This window comes from Solanum verrucosum, unplaced genomic scaffold (genome assembly GCF_900185275.1).
Source record: "Solanum verrucosum unplaced genomic scaffold, falcon-dt-bn FXZP01000012.1, whole genome shotgun sequence".
NCBI lineage: Eukaryota > Viridiplantae > Streptophyta > Magnoliopsida > Solanales > Solanaceae > Solanum > Solanum verrucosum.
Genome location: NW_026020063.1, coordinates 367,100 through 378,409, shown reverse-complemented (window position 1 = coordinate 378,409; position 11,310 = coordinate 367,100). Strand labels below are relative to the sequence as shown.

Genomic DNA, 11,310 nt, shown 5'->3' with positions numbered 1-11,310 from the left:
AAAAAAATCTTTCAATGTCTCCCCATTGTAAAGGACAGAAATTTAGTTTAAGTTCATATTATTTGTATGTCAAAATTGGCCAATGAAGAAATTACCGTCGATTTTCAAGGCCTCCCATGTTCATAAGACGGACTTTTATTTTTAAGTTATTGTTTGATTCATTTATTCTTATTCATATTTATTTATTACTAAGACGTTTACTAAGTGTGTTTACAGGTATCCAGAAGTTCTTTCCAAGGAAGCCATTCAAATGAAATTTGAATATTATATTCATTAATATGTATATTATTGGTGTTAGGAAAATATTAGGTTGTGTCTTATACTATAGGCTACTTTATTCTTTGTGTATATTGCATGTTTATTATACTTGTATATTGTTTTTATCTCCTCCTCAATTTGAAAAAATTAATTCAGTCGGGACCCACAATTGTGGATTTCGAATGATGCCTAACACCTTCCTTTCGGAATCACTTGAACCATTACCTAGAATTTATTAGTTTTGTAGATCATTTAATTGGTTTCCTAGTTTTTCCTATTATTAAGTGGTGACTCTTAAAGTATTTTTCTTAAAATTATTTTTAATTTAATTAATTTGTTGTTTTTTGAGTTATCACAACGTTTCTCCTTATTTGAATAAAGTAGGGATGTACACACGAAGAACTTAGTCGGTAGGAAGGTTTTAAACTTGACTTGGTGTTTAAGGTACATACGACCCTAAAACACATCCGATATAGTTACCACACTCAGTAAAGGACCTTAACATATATGTACAACTTAGAAATCATTAGGTTCAGGCATATAGACAAACAAAGGATTGTTCAAACCTTTGCTTAAAAGTTGTGGGGCACTACACTTGTCATGCCTCACATGGTCATAAAGTAAAGAACTAATAGAACCATCCTTAAGATACTCAGGTGGATTAAATCCTAACATAAGTCTATGGTGGGTGTAGCCGTTGCTATTAGCATATATTCAGAGATGGGACTTGACAAATTTAGAGTTAAAGATTAATCCAAGCCAGGATTTTGAAACACACTTGAAGTTAATGAGGAATTTTATCGGTAGTTTTAAGAGGATTTTGTTGATGAGGTCTGCTGGCACAATAGGGAATTCAAAGCTTGAATCTTGAATTGAAGTAGAAGAAAATAGAGCACTACTAGTGAGTTTTCTCTGCTTTGGTTGTCGATGGGAGGCCTCATTTCTCTCAGATTCCATTTGTATAGCAAAAATTTGAGCTCTTCAAGATGACAACTAGGTTTTTGATATTATTCTATGTAACTATCTCTTAAAATATTTCCTAATTGTACAATCTCAAAAAACTCCAAAATCGTACATTGTTATTGTGTCCAAAAATTTGAAAAACATCAAATTATATAATAAAATGAAAAAATTATATAAGATATATTTTGGAGATTGTACAATGAGGAAATATTTTTTGGAGATAGTTACATAGAAAAAACATCAAAAACCTTAATTGTCTTCTCGATGAACTCAAATTTTTGCAACAGAAATGGAATCTAAGAGAGATAAGCCTCCAATCGACAACCAAAGCAGAGCAAACCCACTAATAGTGCTCCATTTTCTTCTACTTAAGTTCAAGATTCAAGCTTTGAATTACCTGTTTTTCCAACAAATCTCATCAATGAAATCCTCTTTAAACTATTAGTAAAATCCCTTATGAAATTTAAGTGTTTTTACAAATCCTGACTTTGTTTAATCTCTTGCCTTGAATTTTTTAGGTCCCATCTCAGTATATCTACTAATAACAAGGGCTACACCCACCATAGGCTTACGTCAAGGCTTAATCCTCCTTAATATATTAAAGATTGTTTTGTTAGTTATTTACTTTATGACCATGTGATTCATAGCAAGATTACTCTAGCACTCTATAAATGGACAATTGACTCAATTTGTCCTTCGAACAAATCTCAAAATCACTCTATTGAGGTTGTTGGTTCTACCAATGGTTTAATTGTCTTGCTAGTGAGAACAAATACTTTTTATGGAAATCGTTAATTAGGAAGCTGAGAAAAAATACATAGTGCTATAAAAAATTTTTGTCTTTCATGTATTTTTTTGTATATGGCGAGTTTCATGATGATTACAAGGTATGCATATTATTTGATATAGGATTTATAACAATTCATGTTTTGATGTGGAAATTATATATCGTCTAAATAACTATTCTTGGAGTCGTTTGGATGATTATCATATTGGGATACCATTTATGAAGTCGGGTTTGTTTGTGAATGGGAAGCTTCATTGGGATATCTCTACCACACATTCGTTTTGGTAATAAAAAGTGGGACATCTTTTTCGTTGACTTGGCTGATGGGAGATGGGGAGAAATGAAGAAACCTTGATGTGGAAAAGGAAATTTTATTTTCATGTCGGGCCTCAATATGTTGGGAAATGGCCACTCTATGTTTTGTAATCATCCAAGGAGTCACCCATATATGTGGGTTATGAAGGAGTATGAGATTAAAGAATTTTGGACGAAGATATTTATCATTAAATATCCTTATGATTCATTTTGCATATCTATTTAAGGTTAAATTTTGTTTAAGATTGGATCAGTTCTCATGATTTCCAATCCAAATAATGACTCGATGGTACTTTCAAAGGTTTCCAACTATGATCATCTTGGTGAGGCAAAGAACTACATCGAAATCTTAGTTTGGCCCTTTGTTGTAAAAGGTACCAATAATCTAAGTTGCTCGGATTTCTCCAAAAATGTTGTTGCACCCATGTTAGATCCTTCAAAAATATATTTCTTTGGAAGATCTAACATGCATCCATTGACATTTTTTAAGAGTGCTCCAGTAATGCAACAACATCAAAGACTACACAATCTCACATGAAAACAATTGTGTGATAAATTACTCGTAAGAGTTCTCTATACATTTCTCTTCAGAGCTATTACATTATGTTTCTTTTCTCAAGTATAAAACAAGAAGACAATGCGTATATTAGAGACATCTTTGAACCATATCTATTTATAGATCTTTTTAGGTCCTTTTTGCTTCATGAAACTTCTTTGCAAGAACAATAACTTTGGTTTCAGTGCTTGGTGTCTTCATCATCAAGCTAAATTGCACTAGCCATTGTTTATTTAGGACTCTCTTCTCTTTATTTTAATTATTTGGTCAAATGTCAAAGGTTGAAATGTCTTTCACATTGCCAATACGTTGACATAACCAACGATTCCGGGCAAGGATAAAGCATCTCAGAAAGCAAATTTAGCTACTTTGATCATGAGTCCGAGATGGGGTCAAAATCACGAATGTAGTAGATAAAGATAATGGGGATGATCTTTGTTTAAAGAGGCCCTATCTATTCTAAAGTAGATAAGTGTACAAATTTGTCATCATTGTTATATCAATTAAGAATAGTTCCTACAATAGTAGATTTTTTAATCATGTTTAGAGTACATTATGTTCTATTATCTGGTCATCCACAATATTAAAGTTAATCTAATTAGGTGCACTGGTTATGTGTCACCAAGTGAGAGATGAAAACCATTTTTAAAGCAAATCAAGTATATTTCCTACTCATTATGGAATCAACTATCTGTCATAATTCTTTGAAAATTTGACACAAGTCAGTGTTACCGAGCTATAACAAGGAAATATAGTTAATCCTTGTATGAAACAACGACAAGATTTGATGTATATGCATTGAATTTTATTGTGGTTCAATTGTTGAGTTGTGTCCTTTGTGAGCCATTGAATTGAAGAATCAAGGAATATTCATCACATACCAAGGTAATTTATTGTGAATTTAGCCAAATTTGCAAAGGTTGAGGAACTTATGTCTTAGGTTACAAATTCGAGCCCTGTGACAAACGAACTAACTCTAGCACTTAAGTGGGGAATGGTATAGGGGCAGACCTATCATCCCCGAGTAGTTGGCCAAAGGGCCTTCTACCCGATCCTTAAAAAACCAATACAAAGGAGAAAAGGGGAAGAGGATTAAAGATATGTATAAGGAATATCCTTGCAAGTTAAACTTATTGGAGCTAGAGAAGGGCATGGTTTATATGTAAATTTCTTACTCTAAAGTAATTACTCATTTTTTCTTTAATGCGTTCATCTTTAAAGGATTCATCTTGAGAATTGAGACTGTGCCAGAATTTTTTCTTCCATGGAATCTGTCTATTAGGAAGTTCAAGAAAGTTATTGCTTTCATAATTACATTGTGGTTAGGTTTTGAATATGATAATGTTTCATGATGATTAAAAGGTTGTTTGTATTTTTATATGACCGAGGGTGGTTATAGCTGTGACATAAATAGTTTAAAGTTGGTGATTTCCAGGGTGTTATGTTATACTCTGATTCGGCTAAAGTGGGTTAACGGGAAGCTATATTATTGGGGTACTGTTGGAGGTCCTCATTCTCATAAAAATAGCTACATTGTTTCTATTGATTTGGCCAATGAGAAGTGAGGAAAGATGGAGCAACCCTGCTATAGAAATAGAATTTTTTAGTTTGAATCTCAGAGTGTTGGGAAGTGATCTTTCTGGCTTTTGTAGTTATCGGAAAACCTGCACGGATTTGTGGATTACGAAGGAAAATGGGGTCAAAGAGACTTGGGCAAACTTCATACCATTAGATTTCCTCATGATATTTCAAGTCATGTGGTGTATTCACTGCTTTCCAAGTCAAGTAAAGGTGAAATTTTGCTTTATTTTGATCTTGTTAGTCATTTTCCCTTTTTGCAGTATTTTTATGAAAGAGTTGTTTTTCTAGAACAATTGGTTTGGCAATAGTGATTGGTGTCTTTCAATCTAAATGGTTTTGGATTTTGTTTCTCATCTCGGACCTGTGTTTTAAAGTTATTTTGACTGAACTCTTCAAAAACTAGTCGGATCTGGAGGATCCTACATGCATGAATTGAAAATGAAAATATGCAAAAGATGTTGATATGTCCTATCCACGTAGAAATCTTATTACCCTTTTCAACACATCACCGATGGATGATGCAGTTGCTATAACTTCGGTTGCCAGATGGGAATGAAGGTCATGATGCATTTTGTGCAACGCTCTTATGTTTGGCTTATTGCTCTCTGATTACTCACAATAGTAACTTACACAAGGCTCGAGTTGCAACTTTAAGAACTAATCATCTATTACAGTAACTGCATAGTTAGAAAGTTAATCTATCTCATTACCTAAAACTAATATAAACCAAACAATTACTCATTTGTGTTCCACTGAATGAATTGACAATCACTTTACTAAAAATGCGCAACATAGAGTGGGGTCTGTCACGCCCCGAGCCTACACCCTGGGCGAGACTGGCATTAGAGAACCATTGATGTCCCCAAGCGAACCTTTGGCCTGGTTTACTTACTCAGCGGAAGACTTAGACATAAGAAAGAGAATCAAAATACAAGATAACTCAACATGTCTCAAACTTAAATCATAATGTTTTAAAAATAAACATTTAACTTAGCCAAAACGGCAACTCAAATCTAAACATAAGCCAATAACAAAATGATGACGAAAGAACTAACATGACTATCTATGAAGCCTCTAAAACAACTGAGATGGATGTCGGAACAGGCCCACGACATCCTAATGAACTAAAATGATAAAGTAATGAAAAAGGGGGATCCTCTAGAATGCAAGGAGGCTCACCAACAACTCTGAAGCTCAAGTGGATCAACGATGCGCTGGATGTTGATCCTGGTTACCTGTGTCTGCATCAAAATAAGATGAAACCCAACTGGCATCAGTACATTGAATGTATGAGTATGCGAGTTGGAATGCTAAACACAACATAGGCTTGAAAAAAGAATCTGGAAGGAACTGAAGAACTTACCTAGCTCAACTCAACTCAACATAACTGAACTCATTTCAATATAAAGCAGTTTAAAAACAAGTGCAATATAAAGAAAAATTGTTTAAAACATGATGTCAACTTTGTGTGTATGCAAAGATACATATAACTCTGAGATGTATGTAAAAATAAAAATAAACTGATGTATATAAAAATACAAAATACTATTGTGGGAGTTTCTCTAACCGACAACCATCACTTAAGAACTATAGTGATGATACAACACTTTACCTCACGCTGCCAAGGACCATCCTATACCTTGCCGGGGGTATATGACCTAACTCACTAAGTGGATCCACTAGTCTATGCTAAAAATCACTAAGGGTTCATCTAAAAGTATGACCCTTTTCTACCCATGATGGCTACATGGTTTATGGGGGTTGTGGGTTCTCTAAACGCTCCCCCATAACGGTGCTCAATACTACTCCCAAAATATGATACTAGCTCTTTATGTTTAAAAATATACTTCTTCTGTGATTTGAGATTAGTGCTCAAAAACTTAGCTCAAAGGCTATCTTGGAAATCAAAGTTTCCCCTCTTGCTTCATTTAGAAAGCGATTACTCTTTTATGAAAACTAGCCCGAAGGCCCTTTGGAAATCGAGGTTTCCTTTCTTGTTTAAATGTGAAGACATTTTAAATCCTTTGGGAATACATAGTCCCTGTATACTTTTGAAGAAATGGACTTCAAACTTTACTCTTTACTCTTTACTCAACTTGAACTTTCAGTCTTACAACAAAGTTAAAACATTTGGAAAAGACTTTTGGAAAACTCTAAGAACTTCTCTTGACTTTGATCTTAACTGCTCTTGACTTGACTCTTAAGTGGTCCTTGAATTGAATTATGGATTCAAGGATTTTGATTTGTGATTGGAAAAATCTCATAATGTTTAAGAATGATTTTAGATGGCTAAACATGAGAAAAGACCAAAAATCAATATTTGAGGGTGGGTCCGTGACGCAAAGACATATTTAATTTTTGGTTTCGAAAACAACTTTTGAGGCAGAACGGTCCATGACCACTCTGCGACGCGAAACGACTTTTCCCAAAACTGGGGACCAGCTCCGAGACGCGGAGGCACCTCTAAATTTCGATGGACGAAATTTTCTACTTCGTTTCCCGCTCTAAACCCCCTAAACTCCATGGGTTCTTTTCCCAAAAGCTTAGAATCGATTATATGATCAAAGTACATCAGATTCTACTCAAAATCAAACCTAAAAATGTGGATCAATCTCAAGAAACTCCAATCAACACAACCCACAAGAATTCAAACGAAAATTTATCAACAACTCAAGGATTTACTTTCAAATCTAATAACTTCGCTGAAATTGAATCATGATTGGCGCGTGAGTGAACTAACCCAACGCTATGTGATCTCACTTACCTTTTAGGGATCACCCCCGACGAAGTCCACAAGCTATACTCGACGAACTTGACGATTTCCTTGCTTCTCCTTCTCTTTTTCTCCTCTTCTTTCTTCTTCTCTAAAACCCTAACTCTTTTCCAAAAGAGTAAAACTGACCAAGTTCAGTTTAGACCCTTAAATAATTCACTAAAACGAATTTAATTAATTGGATAAGGAAAAGACTGAAATACCCTTCAAAAATCCGTATTGGACATTTCCTTATTTGAATAGCTCAACTTCCAATGGGTGTATCTCACTCGTAGAAACTCGGATTTGCGCAATCTTGGCGGCGTTGGAAAGATCGCTCCAAGAGCTTTCCAACCATACCTAGAAGTACACCTAACTCATCCTGAGCTAGGAGTTATGTCCGTTTGAAGTTGACCAAAACCTCACCTTTTTTCCTAACTTAAGTAAATTTCCAGATTTTCATTCTTTCCAAAAATGACTATTTCAAATTCTTAGATTCTTCCTAGCTATTTCAAATTGCGAGATGTTACAGGGTCCACTGAAACAGTGAAAAAAAATAGTGCACCACAATGAAATTAGCGCAATCGTAAGTCATTAAACTTGGTATACTTTTATCACACCAAGAAAATTTTAGTAACCGACACAAGAAATAATCTAACACTTCCCGAAGCACCCCACAAACCTGTGGTTTCAAAGGTATAAACTTTGCCATAAAGTATATGTGTTGTGTGATCTAGATTTTTTCTAAGAAGAATCATTTTCCAATATTACACGACAATTAATGGAAGTTATTTGAAAGAAAACAGAGAATAAATTTCTTTATAAAACTCATTAAGAGAAAAAATTCTCATTTCAAGCATATCAGATAACATTGATTTTCTAACTATGTAGTTGCTGTAAATATGAACATTGGATAGCTCTTAAATAACAGTATCAACCCTTGTAATGGAAATTTCAGTTGACACAGTTTTTCTCAACCAAGATTCAAAAGGTACCAACAAACTGTAATATGCAATCAACGAGCATATGTAAATCTTGTTTTGCATGTAAATAAAAAGTGTTTCTACATCACAATGAACACTAAACATAGAGAAACCCCACCCTTCATCATTCCTACCTGTGCAGTCAGCAGGGAATAGATGTGTTGTTCCAACCATCAGCATTCACTTTCCGAAAGTTCAAAAGTACATAACATTTGCATTAACAAAACACTATTTACTTTATCAAGAAAAAAGTACCCAAAGTGCCCAGTGAATGATCTATATTTAACATGTAGCAAAACTCACTTTGGTTAGATACTACAAGCACCAACTAAATTTGAGACTTGTCAAAATTGCTTCCATTCAAATATATATTAGTTAACTTATCTGATCTCTAGATGGAACATGGAAATGCAACTTCAAGTGGTATACATAGTCAATGTAAATACCAAAAGAGTTAGAATAAATCACACACTGATCCAAATACAACATTTTGAGTTGCGAAAAAATTGGGTAATTAACTCAGTAAGTCTAACACACAAGGAAATTTCTTATAAGACCTTTAGACTTTTTCCCTTTTTTCCTTCATATTGTTTTTTATGATCGAGAAATCCGGATATAGGTGGTCTTTTGGCCAACCACAACCTTTAAAATCACGGATGATAGGTCTGTCATTCTACCCATCCCCACTAAAATGCTAGAGTTAGTTCGCTTGACAAGAGGCTCGAACCTGTAACCTGAGATACTCTATCCTTGCACCGAACCATTGGATATTGACAATGTGAAAGACATTTCAGCTTTGAATGACCAAATAAGTAAAACAAATAGAATATAGTCCTAATGAAACAATGTTGCGTGCAATTAGCTTGAAAATTAAGACACCAAGCACTACAACCAAAATATTTGTTCTTGCGAAGAAGTTTGATGAAGCAAAAAAAAAAAAGCACTAAAAAGATCTTCAAACATATATGATTCAAACATGTTTTTGATATGTAGTGTCCTATTGTTATGTAAATGAGAAAGAAAATAAAATTAATAGCTCTTGAGGAAATTGTATAAAGAATTCTTACTAATTATTTATCACACGATTTTCGTCATCTAAGATTTTGTTGCCTTTGGTGTTGTTGCATTCCTGGTATGTTCCGCAACAAACGGCCAAACAAGGCTTTCAATGTAAAGCTTTGCGTCGACAAGGTGACCACAATTGGAAACCTTTGGAAATCTCATTGAGTCATCATTTGGGTTGTAAATTACGAAAATTGATCCAATCTTAAACAAAATTTCACCTTCACTTGACAAGCAAAAGTGTGGACCAAATAAATTATACCCCACATACTTGATGTTAAACATTTTTGTCCAAGACTCTTTAACCCCGTACTTCTTCATAACCCACAAATCTACACGAATCATTAGAGGATGACAAATCATACAAAGGTCATTTCCTAATACACCAAGGTACGGGGTAAAATCAAAATTTCCTTCTCCGTAGCAAGGGTTCTCCATTTCTTCCCATCTCCCATCAGCCAAGTCAACCACAAGGATGACACAATCATTATAATAACCAGAAAACTTATTAGCAATAGCCCAATGAAGCTTCCCATTTACAAGCATACCTGAGTTATTGAACGGCATGCCAATGTGTAAATCATCCAAATAGTTCCAAGAATTATTATTCAGACTATAAATTTTCCCCACATTATAACATAAATTGTCATCACCCACATTTAGGGTGATATCCACTACCTTATAATCATCGTGAAGCTCATCGTATCCAAAACCATACATGTAAAAGGAACCAGTTCTAGAACTAGGCATTTTCTTGAGCTTCCGGATTGATGGATTCCAGAGAAACAAGTCTTTTTGCTCAATGGCAACGCAAACAACCCCATTGATGGAACCCACAACCTTAATAGATTCATAGGATTTTTTGGGAGGATAATCCAAGTCAATTGCCCTAGTAACATGGTCATAAAGTAATGAGTCAAGGGAACAGTCCTTAAGATTGTTTTCAGGTGGATCAAACCCCAAAATAAGCCTATGAAAGGCCTTGTTATTAGCAGATATATTGAGATGGGAGTTGACAAATTTACGGCTAGAGATTAAACCAAGCCAGGATTTTGATACAGACCTAAATCTCAAGAGAGGTTTCACCGGAAGCCTTAAGAGGATTTCAGTGATGAGCTCTATTGGCAGAGCAACCGTTGTAAAGGTCGGATCATGAATTGAAGAGGCAGAAAATGGAGCACTAACGTGCTTGATCCTCTTTTGGTGTCGATGAGAGGCTTGAAATTCCATTGTGTTGCAAAAAAATTAGAAAACATATATTTTTGATGTTTTTATATGTTACTATGCTTTGAAAATATTTTCTAGTTCTAACATCTCCAATAGATTCTTATCAAATAAATGGTCATTTACTTTTTGGAAAAATATTTGACCTATTCCTTAAGTGTAATTTCATCAATTTTTGTCCTTTTAAATTTGCCAAAAATTAGCATGAATTTAAGTTGTTGCGGGAACTTCAGGCCCAAAAGAATCTCTTAAATATTACATTCCAAAATTATTCAAAGAAATATAGGATTAGATTAGAAGGATTCATCCTTAAACTTTAGTTCACTATGGTTTTTGTCCATATAACTTAATTTATACAAAGATTTTGTAATGATAGTGGATTTGGACTGGGAATTAGCTTTTATTTTTACTTTTATTTAAAACAGTAGTAAAGCGAAAAACGTAAGCAAGCCAATGAAATAATTATTTACGAATTTGTTGGATAAAATATATTCTAAAGCACCTTGTTGGTTGCAGCCTAAAATGACCTGAGAAAAGAAGCTCTTTTTTTGTACTAAGTTGTCTACCTCTGTCATAGCTACTTTATGATAAATCAAATTAGTCATAAGAATTTAATTGTCATACCTCAAGCCTATACCCTCGGTGTGACTGACACTTGGAAACTATTATTGGTCAAGCGAACCCTTGGCCTAACTTGCTACAATACAGAAGACTAAACAATTATGCAGAAGATTTAAAAGTTATAAACATTCACATATGAACATGCTTTATGAAATATCTAAATTATAAGTATGAATCATCACAATAACAATGTTTAAAACATCTCAAG

The 11,310-nt window shown here is 34.2% G+C and overlaps 1 protein-coding gene across 1 annotated transcript; it reads right to left on the bottom strand.

The window, feature by feature from the left end:
* Positions 1–9,290: 9,290 nt before the first annotated feature.
* Positions 9,291–10,487, bottom strand: LOC125823462 (F-box/kelch-repeat protein At3g23880-like). The gene has a single exon (XM_049502842.1). It carries the CDS (start codon positions 10,485–10,487, stop codon positions 9,291–9,293), a length of 1,197 nt encoding a protein of 398 aa, XP_049358799.1.
* Between the last annotated feature and the right edge of the window lie 823 nt (positions 10,488–11,310).

Bases quoted from the DNA above. Each gene is read 5' to 3' on its own strand.
- LOC125823462 (XM_049502842.1), bottom strand. From the start codon at position 10,487: ATGGAATTTCAAGCCTCTCATCGACACCAAAAGAGGATCAAGCACGTT.